This window comes from Pseudonaja textilis, chromosome 1, assembly GCF_049901715.1.
Source record: "Pseudonaja textilis isolate UNSWEBS1 chromosome 1, rPseTex1.2, whole genome shotgun sequence".
In the NCBI taxonomy this organism is placed as follows: Eukaryota; Metazoa; Chordata; class Lepidosauria; order Squamata; family Elapidae; genus Pseudonaja; species Pseudonaja textilis.
The window spans coordinates 39,366,658-39,390,195 of record NC_141990.1 but is presented as its reverse complement, the minus strand read 5'-3'; the positions used below and the strand labels follow the sequence as shown (position 1 = coordinate 39,390,195).

Here is a 23,538-nt window from a genome sequence, read left to right as displayed (position 1 = left end):
TCCACTACCCAAGTGATAAGGGGTAAAGAAACTTCCCTAATTGGGCAAAGTACAGCAGAATAAGACTTGTAGAATTCTGTTTGCTTATATCCCGCCTTTATTATTTTTTACAAATAACTCAAGGCAGCTAACATATCTGATGCATCTTATTACACACGCACACACGCACGCACACACACACACTATAGCCCTGTTGGGTGGGTTGGGCTGAGACAGTGTGACTGGTCCAAAGTCACCCAGCTGGCTTTCAGGACTAAGGCAGGACTTGAATCTAGGGTCTCCGGCTTTCTAGCCTGGTGCCTTAATCACTGGACCAAATTGGCTCTGTGTCAATAAAAGTAGTTTTAATGTTTCTGTGGTTGATCTGCTCTACCTAGAGGAGCTGACACATGGCTAGATTGTGCTGTAAGTCTAGATAAATGAAAACTATGTAGCCTTTTATAACCTTCAGAGTAACAACAGCAATTACTTAGTGTATAATGTGATTTGCTTACTAGACAACTCATTACCCCTTGGGTCATCCTTTTAGAGATGTTCCTTCATTACCAGTTTCCTCAAAGCTTTCAACAATAAGAGGAGTCCTAATGTAGTGCCTTCACTGGAAAGGATGTATCTGCCTATGTAGCAGAGTCAAACATGTGCAGGAAAATTTTTTATGACATTTTGAATTATGTCAAACTATTATGATAATGTTTATGACATAAAATGTTTTTAAAAATTTGCCAAATTTCATTCCAAAGGAGTCCTGGGACATGAATGTTGGAGGCATTTTGCAATTGTACATAGGTTCAAAAGGGTTTGTCCTGTCATGCACTGTTTCACTCAGTTAAAGATTACAGGAACCAAGAGTTTTAGTAGAATATAGATAGAACCTTGTAGAGGTTTCTGGTTAAGAAGTCCAACTACAGTAGCCCATTGACTAGATTTGGCTCCTAAACAATTTTATTTTGTAGTTGGCATACAAAATTTTAATCAAGGCAAAGTGAAAAAGTTTTCCTTGCTTTCCTGAAAGTAAAATGTTTCAAGCTGTGTATAATGTTGAGCAAAAGAGAGCAAATTTACACTTTCATCTTACATCTTGAAAGTATAAGAACACTGATAAGATAGATGGATGGAATCAAAAGTATCACTGGAATGTCCCTGAAGTAATAGTGAGTTGTTGCCAAGGTCAAATTGAGATTGATAATATTGGTCCTCACAGGAATTGAATCAGCCTGACTCAATAGCAGCTAACATCCTCATTATTCCAATGCAAACATATTCTGATTTATTAAAATTATTATTACTGTGTTTCTCCAACAATACACCCCCCCCAATAGGAAGACCCAGCATGTTTTCTAGACATAAATTTAGCCCCCCCCCAAATTTAGGCCTAGTTTAAAACATGTGAAATTGGGGGGGCAGGGGGGAACTTGCCATTAGGAGTGCCCCGCGGGCAGCTACGCCTCACCATCAGCTGCTCCTAACACCACGGTGGAGCATGGAGGGCTCCCTTACCCCTCCCTTACCCGGGTCAGCAGGCGGGCGGCGTCGGTGTGGATGTTCGGCAGCGTTTCAGCCACTTCTCGGGCCTCCATAGTTTCCATGGTTCCCACCGGTGCTGGCGTCTCTCGTCAGCGCCATCTCCAACAACAGTGTCTGAGTCACTCCTGCTTTTCCCCCATCCCCATAACAACAGGGAAAAAAAAACATTTTGAGGTACCTGGGAGCGCCACACGCTGCATTTTGGTTTAATCCCGAGCGGCTGGGTGGGCGTGAAAAGAGCCGAGCGAGCTCTGCTGCTGCTACCCTTGGTGCTCCAGCCTCGGGCTCTGCAAGTTTGCAAAAGTCCCAGTGCGCAGCCCGTTCCTGCATTCCAAGCGCCCAGGCCGAGCTGCAGCTGTCCCTCTCTCTCCAGCGCCGTCTCCAATAACAGTGGCAGCAGCGGCAGGAACCATGGAAGCGTTTCAGCCGCTTCTCGGGTGGGGGAGCCACATCCGTAACTTCCACGGTTCCCGCCGCTGCTGCCGCTGTTGTTGCAGACAGCGCTGGTGAGAGAGGGACAGCTGTAGCTCAGCCTGGGTGCTTGGAATGCAGGAACGGGCTGTGCACCGGGACTTTTGCAAACTTGCAGAGCCCGAGGCTGGAGCACCAAGGGTAGCAACAGTAGAGACTCACTCGGCTCTTCTCATGCCCACCCAGCTGCTTGGGATTAAACCAAAACACAGTGCACAGCGCTCCCAGGTACCTCAAAATCTTTTTTTTCCTGTTGTTACGGGGACGGGGGAAAAGCAGGAGTGACTCAGGAGCTGTTGTTGGAGACGGCGCTGGTGCACAGAGAGGGGGAAGAAATTAATTCACCCCTGAAAAGATGTCCTAGCCATTTTTTTCAGGGCTCAAAGAAAAAATAAGGCCCAGCCTTATTTTGTGAGAAATGTGGTATTATTAAAATTTATTGTCCTTCAATGTATTTGTTTAAATAAAATTTAAAAACATCATTAAATATATAATCAACAATATAAGATAGCACCAACCTTTCTAAAAATTTTCACACATGAGAAATTTTGAAAGTGTTGTAGGAACTAGTCACTAAATAGTGGCTGTGTGTGGAAATGGCATATTTCAAAATAGCTTCTAAATAAAAAAATAAGATGAAAGCACAAGGTCTCATCTATCCTTGCAAAGAAGACAGAGACCTCTTCATCCAATCCTACTCATGCCATCAAATAAGTGAATGAAACTTAACACAACACTACGCCTCACACAGAGTAAGAAAGAAGGATCACTTTATCTATTGCTGCCATTTTTTTCTAACATATGGGTAAAACAATTATTTTGTTTGTTTGGTCCTATTTAGAGCCATGCTCTGCTATATAGCTGTTCAGTTTCTGTTTCCCTCTTCCCATGCTGTTGCTCTGCTTCCACCTCAATGTAACTTTATATTTCATAAGTTAGTATCCTAAAGTGAAGATTTACTTTTTTATATAAACATTCAATAAAAGGGGATTGATGGTATTTGTAAAAGGCCACATGAAGAAAATCTCCTCTGAAGAACAGAGAATGGGGGAAACAACTGTCCATAATAATTTATTTAATTAATTAGCTAATACGCTTTTAAAAGGACACCAAATAAAGTATTGGTAGTATATGTACACTTATAGGTTTTACATTTAGGAACTTGAAACAACCCTGGATCACACTGATCTAAACTATGCTAACTTTATTGCACCTTTTGACTTCTTTCTGGAGATTGATTTCTGCTGCTCATTATACCATTTTTCCAGATAACAATGTTGAATGAAGTGTCTTTACAGAATAGGAATTTATTGCACCTATTGTTTTCAGATAATCACTCTATGTATCACTGGATTTAATAGTGCACACAGTATTTAACATGTCACTAGTAATCTTTAACGTCAAACCATGTACTACACATTTTTACTCTTTAGTTCCTGATTTTTAACAAATTTTAAATACAAAACAGCACAGGTACCCAATAAATTATAATCTTAGCTTGTTCAGTGAACAGCAATTCCTTTAGACTGCTTAATGAATATTTTCACATAAATCCAGTAACATTAGAAAAAATATTCAAATTGCCAGTTCTCTAGAGATCCTTGGAACCAGTCTCTGAAGAAATAGATCCTGCTACCATTCAATCACCAACTCTTAATTAAATCAAGACAGAATTCAAGGCAGAAAAAAGAAAGACTATTGATGCATGTGTAACACAGGCCCATGCTACAGGAAGAATGGAAAAGAAAGCAATGAGGTGAATCACAGGAGAAGCTTAAATAATTAGCAAAGTAGGGGGAGTAAGAGAAAAGTAAAGACAATAAAAAGTAAATACTTTTACACAAAATCTTCCAACAACTATTGAACGACATGACTTGAATCAAATTAGTGTGATTAAACAAGAATTTGAAGAAAAGGGGCCACAGAGCTAAATCAATTGTAGAAACAGTCTGCCTGCACTGATCTTAGCATAGCTTAGCAAATGATGTTTTGGAAATAAATGATATTATAGATTCTTTAAGCAATTTAGAAACTGCACCTCAGGACTGAAAATTACATTTAAATTTAAGGTAGATAAAAGTTTACTTTAATAGAAGAATTACTCAGTTTTACTTTAGTTTTAGAGATATGCATCAGTGAAAATTCTCATTATTTCACCGGAGAATGAAAGCACAGAAGCTTTAAATCATTCTTACCATGAGAAGCAAAAACATAGTACTGTAATAATGACAACACATTTCCATGTTCCTTATACTTTGACAAAATTGATACTTCTTGCAAAGCTCTGTCATATACTTGTGCATTTAAAAAAAAACTTTGCAAAGACTACCACAATTTTGAAGCTTTCTAGGAAAAATAATCTTATTTTGTAACCACAAATCAGGAAACCATAATGGGCTTCCTATCTTTGTTAGGGGAGGGGAGGCAATTTGTAGTGTAGAGGTAATCCTCAAGTTATTACCACAACTGAGACTAAAATTTTGGTTGCCAAACATAGCAGTTGTTAAATAAGTCACTCATGCCCAATTTTATGATCTTTTTTTGCCATGCTTATTAAGCAAATCACTGCCGTTAAGAGAACAATGGGGGTGTTAAGTAAATCTGGCTTCCCCCATTGATTTTGTTTGCCAGAAGACAGTTAGGAAGGTCACAAATGGCGATCACATGACTCCAGGATGCTGCAACCATCGTAACTGCATGCTGGTTGCCAAGTGCTCAAATTTTGATCACCTGATTGTGGGGATGCTGGAACATTCATGTGTGTGAGGAATGGTTGTAAGTCACTTTTTTGAGTGCCATTGAAAATTTGAATACCCACTAAACAAACGGTTGTAACAAGAAGACTATCTATGAGGACCCAGGGTGTGGCACAAAGGTAACTCAGCTAGATAATAAGTAGAGGTCCTTTTATTAGCTCCAACTTTGCCCCCAATGTCCAAGTTACCTTCCGGTCTGGAGAAAAACTCTCCCAGGAACCTGCAACAGCCTTTGGCTGCAGATATTCCAATCTAAAATGCTATAAACAGAAAACTTTAAACTATAAATCCAACAAAGCAAGATAAGGTAATAAATCCTGCAGGGCAAGACAAGGAGTTCCAGAAATGAAGTAACACGGCAGTAAATTAAACCAGTTGAGAGGATGGCAGGAACTCAGATAACAGCAGCCGACATTAGATAAACTCAATGTTTGTTCCTGACAAATGCCCCTCCCAACTGGTTCTCCTTTAAACTCCCTCTCCAGGTGTGTAAAGATAATCAGGGCCCTTTCCTCCCTCGTAAGCCACGCAACCCATGCTGCTCTCTTCTCCGTACTTCCCTGCGTGCCCTAGGGTGAAGAGGGGGTGGGCCTTGGTCTTGCCTCTCCCTTGTTCTACCTCTTCCCTGCTCGGCCCAGCTTGACTTTGCCTTTCCCCAGTTTCCTCCAACGCCAAGGGAGCTACTCTCCCATTCCCTGATGGCTGTTCGTCTTCCTCCTCAGATTCAGACTCCGATGGGGGCATGATACTACCTGTATTACAGACATGTTTTCAGGGCTAAGAGATATTAGGCTTCAAGACCAAATTAACTGCTGAAGAGCAAGACCAGACTTCCTGAGTGAGTTGCCCTCAGTGAGGAATATTTCAGGGCAGCAGCCTCCAGTCTTTCCAGCTAGCGGCATGTGGGGAACATGTGAGTGGCAGGAGCATATATATGCACACAGCTCTATTTGTGCAAGCATGCGCACACCCTCCACTCATGTGAATGGATCTTTGCTCACAAGCACACTCTGCTCACACAGCTGCAGCTTTACATACATGTACTTGTCAATTTCTCCTGTGGCCCAGTTTTGAAGAGGCACCTATTTTTATCAGCCATACCCTGAGGCAAGCTTCACACTGCTTGTTTGGAATGACAGTTTGTAAGACTATCGGTAAGAAAAAGCAGCAAAGTATTTTACAGATAGTAAATGCAAGAATGCAACATTAATTGGAATTCGGGTTTTGTTTGTTATTCAGTATTATTAACTACAATTCTTTTTCCTCTTTTTTCAATTAACTTATAGGATTCTAAAATGGAAAGATTTCGACTACATTCTGAACTCAATCACACTCAGAATTTATTAATTTAATAAACATGCCCTCTAATAATCCACATTTACCAACACCATGTACCTCAAATGTTTTTGCTGTCTAATATTCCATATTAAACTGTAAAACTGATATCCTGAAAATGAAATTCCCACTATCTCTATGGAAACTTATTTTCTGTTTAAGAAGTGAACACACAATTCATTTCATATGGATACTGTAAACATTTACAGTGATACCAAGCTTTTCTTTCACCGGCAAATGGAAAGATGAGAGATAGTGATGATTAACTTTTCTAATTTTTACAGCTAAAAATTCAACTATGGCAAGGTTTCAATAGAAGTTTCTGTACAAATATAAACATATTTTCAATGGAAGTTATATTTAACCATGGGGTCTGCAAGAGAAAAAGAACTCAGATTTGTGATAGCTTTTTACTCTTTGGATACATCTCAGTTTTAAGCAGACTTTGAAATTATGAGTTCTATTTTCTTTTTGTTTTGTTTTTTTATTAGAACCATGGGTATATTAATCAGAGCAAAGTAAAGAAAATGAAGCTGTGAAGTGATTTATTGCACTAACTGAGTCTATACTGGACATATATTGCATCTATATCTGGAATCATTCTAGATCTGACAAAACTTTCAAAGTGATTACCAAAGCCACAGAGAGACTCAATAAAAGTATTCAATTAATTAATATTAATAATGGGTGTTGATCACTGATTTTAACAATGGAAGCCACAGCACATTCTTTAAATCAATTTACTTGCTATGATTAAAATATTTTGACTAGGAAATATATAATACTGATTGATCCTACTGTTCTTTGGATCTGTCTGTCCCTGTGGTAATCCAATAAAAACATTGCAAAGCATTTTCCCCACCCTGAGATGATGATTAAATTCCTAAAACCATTTTCCATTCCACTATTATTTCTTATAAACAGATGTTTAATGTTTTTGTTCTGCTTTAAAATCTCTATGTTGTATTTGAATTACTCTACTGAACAAAAGAAATATGTGGGCATACAGGGATGTAAATGCATATATGTGAAATGCAGGTGAAGAGAAATAAGGATTTCTTTAAGTCTGACTAACACTGAGGGAGGTCCCTCCCCACTTTCATGATGCTACTGTTCTATTTTATAAGGGAACCAAAGACTAGCTGGATGTAACTTTTCCATCAGTACTTTAATCCTTACACTATGCTGTGGTTTTATCTACTGCTTTGCTCTTGCCCCTCACTTCCTGGTGACCTGTCACTTTCAGGACAATACAATACACAGGAACCTCTTCTTTTACAACAACTTCCTGGAAAACATCTTATCAGTCTAGCCAGCTCCTTGATAGCTATTCAGAGGAAGTGAGTCCAGCTCTCCTACCCCCTTCTTTTAAGCCACTTATCTGACACTGCACAATAAACAGTCCTATCAAGTCAACAAATGATATAGAAAATTGCAGCATGCAATGAAAAATAGTAAGAGACATTTCATATACATTAATATTCAGAGAAGCAAAAGTGATAATCAAAATAAACACTTCAAAATAGTATTCTAATATTCCATCTCTTTGGTATAGTCTTTTATCTGTTCACTTTTTCTAGTTATCTTATTTTCCATTTCTTTGTTTTTTATCAACGATGTCACTATTATTAAATAACTATCATTATTTTGTTCGGAAGCTGAAATACAGACACAAGAAGTCTATTCTTGTTTATAACAATAATATACAAAACTTAATTATCTAATTCATGGAGTGATTGTTTATGAATAATATATACTTTATATTATTTTATGAAGAAATATATACTTTAAAGAAAAATATATTTACTATAACTTCTCTTTACACTTGATTAGCCTTTACTATAATGAAGGTACTGTACGTGTAAATTAATATAACTGATACAATTAGATATTGCATTTATTACATAGATCGACTTCTCAGAAGCATCTCCTTTGTGATAAACTTTTTTAAGGTCTACAAATTTGCAGCAGCTCTTCTCTAATTTATTACATGACTAATAATTAATTAATAATACACTAATTTTAATTACAGTAACCTATATATATGTGAATTAGTGTGCATGAACAAGGCATACTAAGAGCTAATCCAGTCATGTGTTTCAGGAATAGATATTTGACAAGATAACCTTCCTGTTCTTTTTGATCTTATGATTTATCAAGGTCAAATAACATGAACTATCAATTTTAAAAGAATCATTATCAACGGAGCCTTTCATCAAATCAGATGTTTGTCTTCCAACCCAGGATAGTAGAGTACGAAGCAGCTGAGGGCAATTAAGAATAAATTAAGATAAAGAAAATTAGTTGACTAGTTTTAAGTTTCTGGCAATCAGTTTTTATGAATGTCTTGAACCTAGTAATAGCAAACATTCGGGTGTGTAGTAACAACATACTCCTACCTAAACACCCCGCCCCCCCCAAGCTTTATCACATACATTTAATATATATTCTCTTGTAGAAGGATCTTCAGGCAGGACTATATCCAAATAATTGCCCAAATCTACTCGTTTAGTGCCAGAAATCCTGCATCTCAGATGGTCCCAAACCATTTATTTGGCACCTATCTGCTTGGAAAAGTAATCAGGAATATTATTGTGTTAAGTGCTATTTAGTCAAATAATACACTGTAGTTAGAATGAAAGACATCATGCTGAGGTTAGAACATAATAAGAGAAATAGTGGTGCAACCATACAGCATCTTTCCAGTTTCATAAACCACAGTCTACAAAGCTTGAAACATTACCCAAACTGAGGTCTATAGTTTGTACTGAATTAGTGGACCTTTTTTGGTTTCAATTTCTTAAAAGGTTTATTAAATTTAGCTTCAGATGATTAAGTGTTAGGCAACAAGTGTTTTATTATTTTTAATTGCTTAAAATATTTTAAAAGTTTCAGGCAAACAGATTATTTTAGAAAATTTAATTTCTAATGAACGCAGCTGTTACATTCATCTCTTAGAATATAGGTTTAAATGCACTGGTCAGTAACTTATGCAAGGAAAGTATTGTTGCATTCACAAATTTTCCAGTTTTAAGTATCTTGATCACTTCACCTGACTTATATCACCACTAATAAATCTCCTAATTCTAGGCTTCTATCAAGTTAGATGTTTCAATTAAATATAAATTTGCTTATAAAGACAAAAGTAATTCTGTTTTTCAGGTAGGATTCTGTTTTATAACTGCAGGTTACAATTATTGTTACACTTATGCAACCTGAAGTGTTTCTTGATTGAGGCTTTCTAAATTGTTTATAATATAGTAGATATGTATGTAATTCTAGAATCAGAAAACAGTTGTCTGTTCAAGCCTCAACATTTTGTTCTTGGAAAATATTGTTCTTCAGTGTCACTTTATGGAATGTTATTCATGACATCAAAAGTTGGAATTAAGATTGTCAGGAAAAATATCAACAACCTTAGATATGCAGATGATACTACTCTAATGGTAGAAAGTGAAGAGGAACTAAAGAGCCTCTTGATGCGGGTGAAGAATGAGAGTGCAAACATTGTCTTGAAACTCAACATTAAGATCATGGCACCCAGCCCTCTCAATTCCTAGCAAATAGATGGTGAAGAAATGGAGGTAGTGACAGATTTTGTTTTCCTGGGCTCCAAGATCACCACAGATGGGGACTACAGCCAAGAAATTAAAAGACGCTTGCTCCTGGGGAAGAAAGCCATGGCAAATCTAGACAGCATACTAAAAAGCAGAGACATCACCCTGCCAACAAAAGTGTGTATAGTCAAGGCTATGGTTTTCCCAGTTGCAAGGTATGGCTGTGAAAGTTGGACCATAAGAAAGGCTGAGTGCCAAAGAATGGTGTTGGAGAAGACTCCTGCGAGTCCCTTGGACTGCAAGGCGATCAAACTGGTCAGTCCTAGAGGAGATCCCCCCTGACTGCTCTTTAGAAGGCCGGATCCTGAAGATAAAACTCAAATACTTTGGCCACCTAATGAGAAGAAGGACTCACTGGAGAAGAGCCTAATGCTGGGAAAGATTGAGGGCAAAAGAAGACGTGGGTGTCAGAGAATGAGGTGGCTGGATGGAGTCACTGAAGCAGTAGGCATGAGCTTAAATGGACTCCAGACGATAGTAGAAGACAGGAAAGCCTGGAGGAACGTTGTCCATGGGATCGTGATGGGCGGACACAACTTTGCAGCTAACAACAATTCATGACTGCAATGGGCACTTATTATTTCATGTATCTAATATGGAGAAAAGTGAAAGGCACTATAAATAATATGTTGTTATGTTTACATTACATATAGCATATATAATATATGCAAAGCACTGTAACAAGTGCTGCTGTCCTTAATAAACTTAGCTTCTGCTTTTTGTCTTGGCACCCTTATATAAAATCTGAGGTGAGAGTAAAACTTTCTTTTGTGACCCAATGTTCTTTCCTAGATTAAATAATACTGCCAGATGTAAGTGTGGAAATAACTGTTCATCTTTTCTTTAGAAAAGAATAAAAATACTCCCCTCTTCTCAACAAATTCTGAGAGATGAAACTAAAATCTGCAGCAAACAAAATTTAAAAAATAATAAATTTTGTCAAGATCCTGCTATAAGTAGATTGTTAATTATTTCCTTAGAGGTTTTTTTTAAACCACCTATGTGTATATAGGTAGTCCTCAACTTATGACCATAATTGAGCCCAAAATTTATGTTTTTAAAAGAGACAGCTTTTGCCCCATTTTATGAACTTTCTTACCACAGTTGTTAAGTGAATCACTGCAGTTGGTAAGTTAGTAACCCTGTTGCTAAGTGAATCTGGCTTCTCCATTGACTTTGCTTGTCAGAAGGTCGCAAAAACAGATCATGTGATCTTGGAACACAGCAACAGTCATAAATATGAATCAGTTTGCCAAGCATCTGAAATTTGATCACGTGACCATGGGGATGCTGTAAAAGATGGTCATAAGTTCAATTTTTCAGTGCTGTTGTAACTTTGAACAGTCATTAAATGGATGTTGTAAGTTAAGGATTACCTGTATTTGAAAAGCAACATCTTATACCACTACTACACATAAATATCAGGTAAAAAGGCTGGAATGAGACTCATTGGTTCCATTAGAGCTGGACTGAAACCTATTACTTAAAGGGGAATGTGCAAGTTGTGTGAAAAGCTCAAGGCAAGCAATAGCATTCACCAAAAAGAGAAAAATGTCAACACAGGAAATAAGACAAGAATACAGATATCTACTGTTTATATTACCTATAAGTACCCTGCAGCCCACATAGCTTTTTTAGCAATTTAACACCACCTTCCCTTTCCTATATATCTTTATCTTCATTGCCCATTTGTATTTTGAAAATGGCCCTCACTTTTTCCAGGAGTTAATGTTTTCCTCCTGCCAGATTAGAATGAAGCACTAAGAGGTACTCTAAAGAAAGGAGTAAAAGAAAAACATAGAGTGAGTGGGGGGGAAATGTATGTTGCATTTTGCATTTTACTTTTATGAAGCAGAGATTTTTCTCTATTTGTGTAGGTATTCTTAAGTATGATTCAGAACACCGTGTTCCATCCCCTAGTATGGGTATCGGCAACCCGCAGCTCTCGAGCCACATGGGGCTCTTTTGTCCCTCTGCTGGGCTCCCTGTCAGGTGATCCCACCACTGACTGGCCCTGTCCTTTGCCCTCCCCTCCCTATCACTCCTCACCTGGTCTGAGAAAGTAAGGGACAGAGAGCAGTTCATACGTTTCCCAGAGCGACCGAGGTATGTGCATCACCAACAATGGCCTGAAGAAGCACCCAAGAGATGAAGCACCAGAAGAATCAGAATCAGAGGGAGAGAGAGAAAGAAGAAAAAGGAAGGAAGGAGGAAGAAAGAAAAAGGAGGGAGGGAGGAGAGAAAGAAAGTGGGGGGAGAGAGCACAATTCTGGGATACAAAGGAGTCTTTGAGGGTTGAACATCAAGAGTTTCATTTCCTTCTGCATTCCCAACCTGTGCTGAAGCGAACTAAACGGGCCGAGGTTTCCCCACTAAGTGGCCCCACTGAGCCTCCTTGCAAACTCTGCCAAGTACAACTCCAAATGTTCGGTTTGCATGTCCCTCCCAGCTCTGTCCCACCTGCCACGGAGCCCGCTTCCATCCAGATGGGAGCCACAAAACCTGGGTAGATGTGGCTGGGGGGGTGTCATGTGATTGGGTGGAATGAGTGATATCGTGTTGGTCATGCCCACCCAGGTTTTGTGCCTCCCAGTATTTTGCTTTCTGTGGGAAATGGGTCCAAATGGTGCAGACCCCTGCCCCAGTGGATGGGTAAAGGCAACATCTACTTACACTGGATTGCAAGATACTCTTTAGGTTTGAGATCCTAGACTGTATAGGATAGCATGAATGCGTACGGCATAGAAGTAGATTCAAGCTATGCTGATAGCATACTGGACAAAATTTTAAAAGTGTACTGCTATTATCTATTAACAGGAAATGCTCCATGAGGTATATGTATGGTTAACATTTATGAAAATTAAGTCCAAGTACAAGGTTGAAAAATAGCTAGTTTTGGCTAGTGTGCCAGCTGCCTTCCTCCTTGAAATAAGAATTTCTGGCAACAGAAATTTATTATTATAAGCTGCTCAGACTTATCCTGAGGTAAGATGGGCAGCCAGTAAAATTTATAAATAAATAAATCACCCCGCGGGAAGACTACCACAATGCCCTTGACATGCAATTGCTGCTTGGCATATTACTTACAAGCTGCAAATTGTGCAGAATATAGTTCCCATATGCTGACAGTAAGAACCTTTATAGCCATGGACAGATATATTGCAGGTGTTGCATTGGCTAACAGTTTCTGGGGTGGATTGCAAATGCTGTTTTTGGCATTTAGACCCCTTCTCCTTTCTTATATATTTGCCAAATTTTTATACCGCCAATTACACTTGTGTGACTCTGCGTGATTTATAAGTATACCAAAATGGCTTAGAAATGAGATAGGAATGACCCATCCTGTATTTATTTTTCTGATAGGGGATGCTGAGTGTTCTCCGGACACAAAGGTTAAGAAATGAGTGGGGGGGTAGGGAGAGAGAAGGTGCTTCTCTTTGGCAAACTTGACCTTGTGGAATAGCCTTCCCCTTGAACAATGGGTTGATGCAAATCCCTTTCCAAAGTTGGCAAAGCAAAACTTTTTGGCAGGGTATTCAAGAATTAGTGTTGCTTGGTAGCTGCAGCAATGCACAGTATTTGTACTTGCTTATTCTTTCAGAGTAAGCATATATTTTATGTTATTATTTATGGTTTCAATTACAATCTATTATTTAAATGGCTTAGTGTAAACCCTGATGAGTTGCAAGTATTAACAATGTACAAGTATGAAATAGTAATAACAACAACAATAATAATAATAGTTGTTGTTGTTATAGTTATTATTATTAAAATGGGGATGGGAAAGAAAAACCAATGTACCAATCTAAAGAACAGCTCACATTATTGGATACAATTCAAAATGTTATATCTCATTTTGCAGCTAAATATTATGAAATACCTTCATCTCTAAATTTGCAAAAGAAAATTTCTGAAGTTAATAATTTAGAAAATGGCAGTATATTTTTTAAGTTTGATTGAAAGCTGCCCAGAGTTGGTCAGAAGATGGGCAGCTATAAACATACTGTATTTTAAATAAAATAAAATAAAATAAAACATTAGAAAAAAATTAGAATTTCATTTGAAAGGATCATTGTTTTTTGAAATACAAAGAAAAAAATGGGGTAAAAAAATTCTGGCCCACGTCCTGGGTTCTTCCATACAGCATTATTTTCATTCCATTTCCAGCTCTTGAATGCACACACACATCAACCTAAAATTGACATTCTATTAATTCAAAACTGTAAAATAATATTAGAAAACCATAAGCCAATCAATTCTATTTCTAACTGAACAACAGAAGATATGTTATAAAAACAGAAACACATATGCACTTAGATGGTTTCTTGGTATGGGAGGACAGAATGATAAACCCAGAGACTGGACAGTTTGTGAAGGATTTAGAGCATGCTCCTTATATAAATTGGAAAAATCAAGATCTTCTGTTTGTTTTTAAACAATTGTCATGCAATAAATAACCAGAAACTCACTAAATTGGATTAAGACTGGGTTTGTCAAAGATTGCTTGATTTTTTTTTTCTACTAGTCTTAATGAGATAGGCAGCTATAGAAATCAAATAAACAGCTTGAAACAGTTCTAAGCAAGGATTTGTTTGAATTTAGGATCTGGGATGTGTGATAAGGCAAGGAGGAAAAAAAGTAATAGAAAAACAGAGCAGTCACAAGCAAATAACAGTTATTTGCTTTACTTTAAATATCTTAGCACAAAACCAGAAATGCTAATCCAACTTTCAAAATCAGTTCACAATGTAGGAAAGAATGTGTTCGCTGATGTAGGAGCCGCATCAAGCATGTACTCTATATGAGAGTCCATTATCTTATTCATAGAATGTTGAATGACTTGGAATCACTTAACATTTTCAGTAAAATTCAAGAAAGAAGAGACGTTTAAAAGGTTAAGTTGCGAGCTAAACACAGGAAGACCATCTTGAAGAAACTGCCTATTTGCCTAAGAAATGACTCAAGACAAACTATGGACACTACTTCAAAAGAAAAGATAATCAAATTATTTTAAATACTGTAGTTCACCCCTACTGTGACATTCATATTTTAGTTCTGAGCAGTAGGACGAGTAAAATATTGTGCCCCGATGTACTTTGGGGGGGGGGAATCTTTCCCTGCTCTCCCACCAATATTGCCCCAAATAAAAGCAAGACAATGTGCGCTAAAGGATGGCAGAGTAAAAAGCAAATGATTACAAAGAACTTGATTAACAGAATGAAGCTATGTCTAAATATATAGTTTTTAAATGTTCAATTTGTGTATAAATCATGGCATTTTAGGATAGGTACCAGTAGCTATTTCATCACTCAATCTCAGTGACATTTTAATACCGTCTGATATACTGTATCCCAGAGGTGTTTGAACGATTATTATTTCACAAAGAATTAGCTACTGAAAATGAATCTAGGGGTTCTTGAAATCATCAGGAAACAGTCTTCCTAAATGGAATGTTCTCTTGATCCTCACAACTACTGTTTCCATCCGAGATGGGAAATACAGTGTAAAATAACTGGAGGATATGAAGTTAGGAACAACTGGTTCAAATATATATATATATATATATATATATATATATATATATATATATATATATATATATATATATATAATATATATATATATATATATATATATATTGGCTTAGAAGTTTGAATGCATTAGGATATCTAGGGTTCAGAACCATTGTATGATAGAGACTGGATAGAGGCTTTAGAATGATTAATAATGTTTATATGATTCAGGGTTTTTTTTTTTGTCTTCATAGAAACCCCCCTTCCCCCAATTTTACATTATTTAAGACTAGGAAACATTTTATTCAAATATACAGAAGAAACAGAACATTAATAAAGGCAACATGAAATATTATTTACCTGGTGCCCCCAAAGAGGATGATCTTGTCTCCTACCCTACAGCAGCACTGTCGACGGCGAGGACATGGCCCTTTCCCTTTGGGTTCAATTTTCTTCCAGGTAAAAGAGACTGGAGAAAACATATAGGCCGTGAAATACCAATATTGCAAGGTATTTATAGATAAGTCAAAGGGACAAACTCAAGTTGTAGAGAGTTTATGTCTTATATGGAACCTAAACCAATGGCTTAGGCATCTTATCTTTTCTTCCACTGTTTTCTTACTCATTTCTTAATAAAAAGAACTTAATTTAGGGTAGCTAGATTCCATATCCCTTGTAAGTTTCTCAGAAAACAGGGTCTTGTAGTATTTTATGTTTGTGAGCTTTAGTTCTCTGATGATAGGTAAGAGTTTATTGATAGATGCACAGTTCGGTTAGGAGTTGTGTTTCAACAATATACAAAATCCCCCAATTGTATACTTGGTATGGGTTAAATACCTTTAGAAAATGTATTCAGATTTCATAGCTTCAATTTCTTAGAAGCTGGTGTAAACTAACACAGTATTACATATCTTCAAATACAGTACTGCAAGCACTTGTGAGTTGTCTTGGGAAGTCACAGATAGCACAGTTCAAAGATTCCAAATCATTTAGCCCAAATCATTCATTTTAGATAGATCTTTACAACATAAGGATCCTTGGAACATCAATTGCTTTGCAGGGTAAAAGAGAATTGGTAAATAAGAATCCACATAACTTCTTTGAAAACATTCAAAAATAAGCTTATAATACATAGTTTCTTGAAGAATACATGTAGATACAGTGCCACCTCTTGGTAAATACATTAAGTGTAGAAGCCAGAGAAACAAGCCTGTTACTCTCTTCATTTGAGGGAAGAAATGTGCAAATTCAAAGGAAAAACAGCTTTATAGATGCTACTCTTGGAAAACATTTTTCTTCTCATAAAACATTTGAATTAGAAATCCTCCTTGCAAAAGTGTACAGGGAAGGAAGAAAGGAAAGAGGAAGGAAAAAAGGAAAGAAGGAAGGCCTGAATAGAGTACTAAACTGTTCCTACTGAACCAGGTGGCCAGCCCTATATATCAGGTATTAATGTTTCTGATATTCCGCCCCCCCCCCCAAACAAACAGTATTCAATGACCATTAAGCAGTCTTCCTTGGGCTGTAGTTCGTTTCGTGTCCTTTTTTCTTTTGGGGTACTTTTTGGGGGCCCTCTAGTATGTTGGTGTTAGTACTTTATTTTGCCTCCAATCATCAACTGATTTCATTATTAAAAGAAAATAACTGTTCTTGATATTTCTTGAATGCGGCAAGGGAAGGAGAATAAAGGAAACAGAAAAATCTGTTTTATTCCAAGAAGCGGGTAATTGAGATATGAAAGATTTTGGCTATGGGGTTTTAGGATAATGGATCAAAAACACTTTAACTGAATCCAACAAAATTATTTTATTGATTTTAATGCCTTAAAGCTAACAGTTCTGCTCATGCAATTGTTATTACTCTACTTTAAGGACACTAAATCACCTATATCATGCCTAATTAAAAAAACAATGAAAAAATATTAACTCTACCATTGTTGTATCTCTTCTTATATATCTTCAAAAAGTAAATAATAACTATCTTTTACATAGTCACCCCTAAATTATAAAATTCTCAGTTCAGCAATATTTGCTTGGTGTTTACTGTTAAAGTAAGCTAGATGTTTTATTTTTTAAAGTTTTTGGCAGTTAATTATCCTCTTTGATGCAATTATTTTTAAGTGGGTTTAATATGTAGTACTGAGATTGTTATGAATTAAAATCTCTGAAAAAATAGAACATTATGATATAATTAAGTTACGGTACATATTTTGGAATTATAAATCATTGTGAGCTTTTTTACTGATACTGGAAGATCTTAAAGTACTGATCAGATTTCTGGCTCAGCTATAATTAGAAATTATTGGCTCAATCCCTAAATAACAACATTCATTGTTTTTAGGATAATATTCATTTCATTGTATTCCTTCTCCTTAAGCACATCAAATTAAAGCTATGCATAACAGAGAAAAGAATGGGAAGAATAGGAATATTTAAGTTCTTGCCTCCTGTTCTGTATCTCTCCAGGTTTTCCTGTGTACGTGCCTTGGGACGTGGGAAAAGAGAAATGTCAGTTTCAGGAACAGCCACTGAGGTGGGTGGGAATCCAAGGGGCTTCTATATGCTTTTCTGAACAAAATTCAGGAACTTAAAGTGAATGCATAGAGCAGAAAAATACTTTTTTGCCCTTCTTTTCATTCAACCCACTGAGGCCAAAAAGTAGTAGTATATGCATCCTTAATTTATTGAATGTCTGCCTAAGCAGGGTATCAAAACTGTATCTCCCAACAACTATTCAATTTAATACATTAAATATCAATACACAGGGTCAATGTTTCTCCTAAAAAACAGGAAAAGACATCTTAAAGATTTAACACAATTACAGAGGCCCCTGCTAGGTCTGTCTGTTCAGACTGAGAAAGCTTTTTAGAATGTTTCTAAATTTCCATGATTAAAATAGTCAGGAAAAATGTGAGGATGGGTAAGATCATGTGAAAAAAGTAATCAACTGAACAGCTTGGTTTTGGATTTCAACTCTCAGAAAAGAAAGAAGCTATATATTCTTGCAAAAATCTGAACTACTGGAATATTAAACTATCAAGTAAGAACATATTTTCTGAATAAATTTAGAATCCCCCTTCTCCCTTTCTTAAATTTCTGAATGGATGATTTCTCTCTGCCACCACAGAACAATCACATATAAAAAGTTATTAATGTAGAACTAGACTCCCATAATTCATACAGCTAATTTATCCATCAAAAGCACACTGCAAATGAGATTGTTGCCTGATCATGCCTAGACCTCCACAATTCTGATTCCCATTCAGAAATATCCTTGATGCAGTGGAGTAGAATCTATAAAAATGTATAGCCAGTAAATTCAATATGCCCTAGACTCCCTATGACTGCCCTATCAGTCATAGCAATGTATACTGACACTGCACCTTTGACTTTGATTGTGATGCGGTGATTGCCATCTTACCTATGTTGACCACCCTACAAACAATAACCAACAATCAGCAATCTTGTTCACTGCACAATCAGTGTGCCATTGTAATGCCTAATTGGGATCTGCACATTTATATCAATCCTGTTTTAACACTCCTCAAATCCACAACAATTGTCATACACAATGTCAGGGTTCCAAGTAATACACTCATAGCAGCTTCAGGTTGACGCACAATTTTCTGTTGTATATTTTTCTATGCATCCATCCCAATATATATTTTTCCTACGTTTTTCTCAGACATGATTTTTATAACTAATTTTGAGTTAATTACAGACTCAACTAGTAAGAGCTGTGAATCACATTTCCATCTGTGCAAATTCCATTTTAACACATCACATCATTTAACAAAAAAACCTTGATATTTTTAAACATCCCTTCTGCACATTCAAAGAATCCTTAGGGCCTGCTGCAGATGGGTTATTCCCTGTTGCCATACTTCACTACAGTAGTGCAACTGTGGAATAAGACCCATATATGAATGATAAAACAGCTAATAATTTGAACCGGTCACCAGAAACTTATCATAAACAGCTGACATTGATGGAATCCCGTTACATTTATGTGCCCCCATTTATTTTATACAACATATGCAGGTAGTCATTGACGTATGACCATTTAACAATGATTCAAAGTAATGATGGTGTTGGGCTTATCAACTGCATTTGCAGCTATGACCATTGCACCATCTTCACAGTTACAAGATCACAATTTGTGTGTTTGGCAACCATCTTGCATTTACAACTGGTTGCAGAGGCCTGCAGTCATGTGATTGCAATGCTTGGCTGATTTCTGACAAATAGCCATTGAAGATGTTGGAGTTGCTTAATGATTTGTGTATAATTTGTTTAACCACCATGTCATTTGCTTAACGACCACCATAAAATTGTCATAACGTTACAATGACTTATGACATAAATTCTGATAGCAATTGTGGTAGTAAGTCGAGGACTACCTGTAATCAGCTCAGTACATCATTATACTTTTGATCATAAAAGAGATTTCTAAAATCTCCTGCCAATCAAGTACCAATGAAAGGAGCGAGTTTAATACCTGGATCAAATTTCCAAAGATCATGGAAGTGTCTGTTCAGGCGTGCATTATAGCCACCAAATATATATAATTCTCCATTGTAGCCAACTGTAGAATCAGAGAAAAGACAGGTCAGAATAACTTCAAAAGCAGGAGCGATGGACAGAAAGATAAGCAACTGATTTTTTGTTCTTGTTCACTGTTCTTTCAACTCAGTTGAGCTTTTGGCATTTCCCTCACAAGAGATACACACGACTAATTATAGAAAGACATAAAAATATAGACAGAGAAAACACAGAACAGTATATGACCTTCTGAAGACATTTGTTTGATCTACCACTTAGATATGTATATTATGGAGTGTTACAGCTTACATGCTGAATGGCTTCGTCTGCCTTCAGGGAGAAGAGGAGTGGGAGGAGAATCCAGCCAAGAGTTTGTGTCTGTGTCAAATACTTTGATTCGGTTACAGTAAATCTCATTGTTGGAATGGAATGGCCCAAAGCGATCTGCTCTTCCCCCAAACACATACATCTTTGTCCCAATTATTGTGGCTGAATGGAAATCTCTCCATCGAGCTGGTGTGCCCTGAAAAAAAAAAATCTTGTTAGAGGCAGTCAAAGGAAAGGTAACTTTTGGAATAAAAGAAGTAGAAGGGTATGGGATCTGAGTATTCATAATCCAATTGATTTTTAACCCATAGCAGACAGAGGCTAAACTAGAAATAGGATCACTTAATGAGAAAAAAATACATTCTTTGCATATATACTGACCTTAGTGCAGATCAAACTCCACATCATGTTGCTACTGTCAAGTTTATGGATGTCATTTGAAAAACAATCAGCCTGAAAGAAAAAGCACTGATTTAACTGCAGTACTTGACTTGTCGAAACAGAATTTGCGAACTGAATCTAGGATTCCTAAAGAGATATTGGTTACCTTGTTCCCAGACAAGAAAACTCTTGAATTTAATTCTTCAAGATTTCCCTGTGGAATTAGAATATATTCAGGGAACTATAAGAAGTGGGTAAAAAACAAAGCACCTGTTCAGAGGTTAGATTATCGAAATCTCAAAATGAATACAGAATTACAAGCTGTGTGGGCTTTTCATTTCTCCATTCTACAGACATCAAAAGTAAACAATGGATATTAAATTCATTGTCAGTAATACCCAAGGTTCTGAATGCTTTCTCTAAATCAATTGCCTTTTAAAATAATAAATCTGAACTTGTTCTCAGCAATGCAAATTTAATGGAATTCACTAAGTTAGCCCCCAACCCCCCAAAACCTCAAGCCAAATATTCTGAATGGAATCAGTACTAACTTTTAAAAGATACAATTTGGATGTTCTTGCCATGAATTTGGGGCGTTTAGAATTACCATAAAAGAAGAACAAGTATTTGGAGTTATAGATTAGTATCCTAAATTACTACTTTGTTTCTGCAGTTTTCTTCAGAGGACATCATAGCATTCTGCAGGTTAATTCTGCAGATTCATTGAAAATGGTTCTAATTTTAATGCTATTGCTAACCTAGCTGTAACTATGATCCATCACATATAGTCATCAGAAACACCAGAAAGGTCCAACAGATTATTTTATAGATATAGGCTTAATATTTGATACAACCACAGGACCTAACAGGCTTTATTTAAAACAGTCTGACCAGTAAAGACAAAGAGGTCTGAAATATCAATAAATAAACCAGTTATCTGTTATTATTATTATTCATCCGTTTCTCAGTAGTACAATCAGCCTGCAAAAATATTAACAAACAGATTTTAGCTCAAAGCCAAGATATGGATATTTTATTCAGAGCTGGACATTTTGAAATAAACCTTACTGTATTTAGTGAGTCTTATTTCTAACCTCAATAGCAATTTAGCATTATTTTCAGACGGTGTAAACATAAGGCTATCACCAGCAACTTTAGCAGACTTTACTTTTCACAGATGTATTTAAATATTGAAAGCAAGTAGACCTGCATATAATTGGTACAAAACAACTTACCAGTTGCTCATATCCTCCAAAAATATACATGCTCTTTCCCAAGACACATGCTGAATGTCCATCCCTTGCTCCTGGAACCATTCCAGAAACTTTTGGAGTAAACCACTTGTGTGTGCCTAATACATAAAAATAAAAAAGTGGAGATATATCAACTATATTTAGTGGTCACAGAATGGCATGCTCAAGAATATGTGACAAAGTTCATAACTCTTGGAGGGAAAATCATTAAAGTATACTATCTTTTTCTGCATGAAAAGTCTATATAAGGCATACCAAACAATGTTATATGCCAAACCTATACAGTAGTTCATAAAAAATTCTCTAAATCCATTAGTTATTGGCTTTATTATTATTATTATCTTATCATAGATTAACATTACGAACTATCTCACAGGGAGGTTTGAATCCTTTGGGGAAATGACTAAATGAAGATGTATTTTTCACCACCAATGAAAAGTATCCTGTGCATATACTTGTAAGAATAACAGCAATGAAAAGTGTGCAAATTTTAAGGCAACACCTATCCTGAAAAGTCCCATTTCCCTCCCCTTAAAAGCACACATAATCCTTGGAGAGTCCTCGAGCATAGTTGGCAGTCAGTTTTTAGGCTTGATCCAGGATGCAGCAACAGACTGTCCTATAAAAACTCTATCCCACAAAGGTCTTTCATAACTTGGCTTTCAACCATAGCCATTCAACAAACTTGTCCTCTAGCCCAATGTAAGTTCATAATGGGAAGCCAAATCTTGTTCTATGCAAGTATATGCAGGTAGCCTGCAATTTACAACCATTCATTTAGTGACTGTCTGAAATTGGAACAGCACTAGAAAAACAGTGCCTACCGTCCCTGTCCTATTGTCCTCATTTATTTGTACCTATTTCCTGTATACTTACTCATGTTTATACTTATACCTTTTATCTTGTAAGTGATTGACAAATCAAATAAATAAATAAATAATAAAACTGGTTCTTGCATTTGCAACAAACCCAACATCCTGATACTGTTGGATAAAGGACTTTCTTACTAACAGATCCCAAACTGTTAGGATTGACAGCTATTTTTCCTCTACTCTTGCTCTCAGCACTGGCTCTTCACAGGGTTGTGTGCTCAGCCCCCTTTTGTATTCACTCTACACCTATGACTCTACTCCATCTTATCCCACTAACTCTATAACAAAATTTGCAGACGACACCACATTGGTGGGACTCATATCAGAAGAAGATGAGGCGGCCTATAGGTCAGAGGTTCTCAGACTGGTCTTGTGGTGCAAGGGTCATAACCTCGCCCTGAACATCAAAAAGACCAAATAATTGATTATAGACTTCAGACAATGCAAAGCAGAGCCTCTCCCACTATATATCAATGGAGATTGTGTGGGAAGAGTTCATAGTTTTAAATTTCTAGGAACTCATATTTCCAACAACCTTACTTGGTCGGTCCACACTATGGCCACTGCAAAGAAGGCCCAACAGCGCCTGCACTTTCTGAGGCTGCTGAAAAAGAGTGGTCTGGGTGAGAAGTTGCTGGTTACTTTTTACTGTTCTACCATCAAGAGCATTTTGGCATACTGTGTAACAGTGTGGTATGCTGGATGCTCTGTAGTGGATAAGATGATGCTCCAGAGAGTTATAAACACAGCACAAAAAATCATCAGTTGCCCTCTTTCTTCTTTGGAAGAGATTGCGAAGACCAGACTCCTCTCTAGAACACTTAAAATCTCCATAGACCGTTCTCATCCTGGACATTCATATTTCAAATTGTTACCATCAGGGAAACATTATAGGTGTCTTAAAATGAGGACTAATAGACTGAAAAACAGTTTCTTTTCCAAGGCAAT

At 36.8% G+C, this 23,538-nt stretch overlaps 1 protein-coding gene across 9 annotated transcripts in view; it reads right to left on the bottom strand.

Moving 5' to 3' along the window:
- Positions 1 to 23,538, bottom strand: part of KLHDC3 (kelch domain containing 3) — a 55,154-nt gene that overhangs the window by 8,884 nt on the left and 22,732 nt on the right. For 5 of the 9 annotated variants that reach the window (XM_087931770.1, XM_087931749.1, XM_087931741.1 and 2 more), the window contains 6 exons: positions 21,701 to 21,816; positions 20,632 to 20,679; positions 20,466 to 20,537; positions 20,067 to 20,280; positions 19,714 to 19,800; positions 15,577 to 15,685 (listed from right to left, as the gene is read on the bottom strand). In XM_087931770.1, the coding sequence (XP_087787896.1) occupies positions 15,577 to 15,685; positions 19,714 to 19,800; positions 20,067 to 20,280; positions 20,466 to 20,537; positions 20,632 to 20,679; positions 21,701 to 21,816 (646 nt within the window). The remainder of the gene's footprint in view (positions 1 to 15,576; positions 15,686 to 19,713; positions 19,801 to 20,066; positions 20,281 to 20,465; positions 20,538 to 20,631; positions 20,680 to 21,700; positions 21,817 to 23,538) is intronic. The other 4 variants (XM_087931802.1, XM_087931798.1, XM_087931780.1 and 1 more) reach the window with 1 other exon arrangement.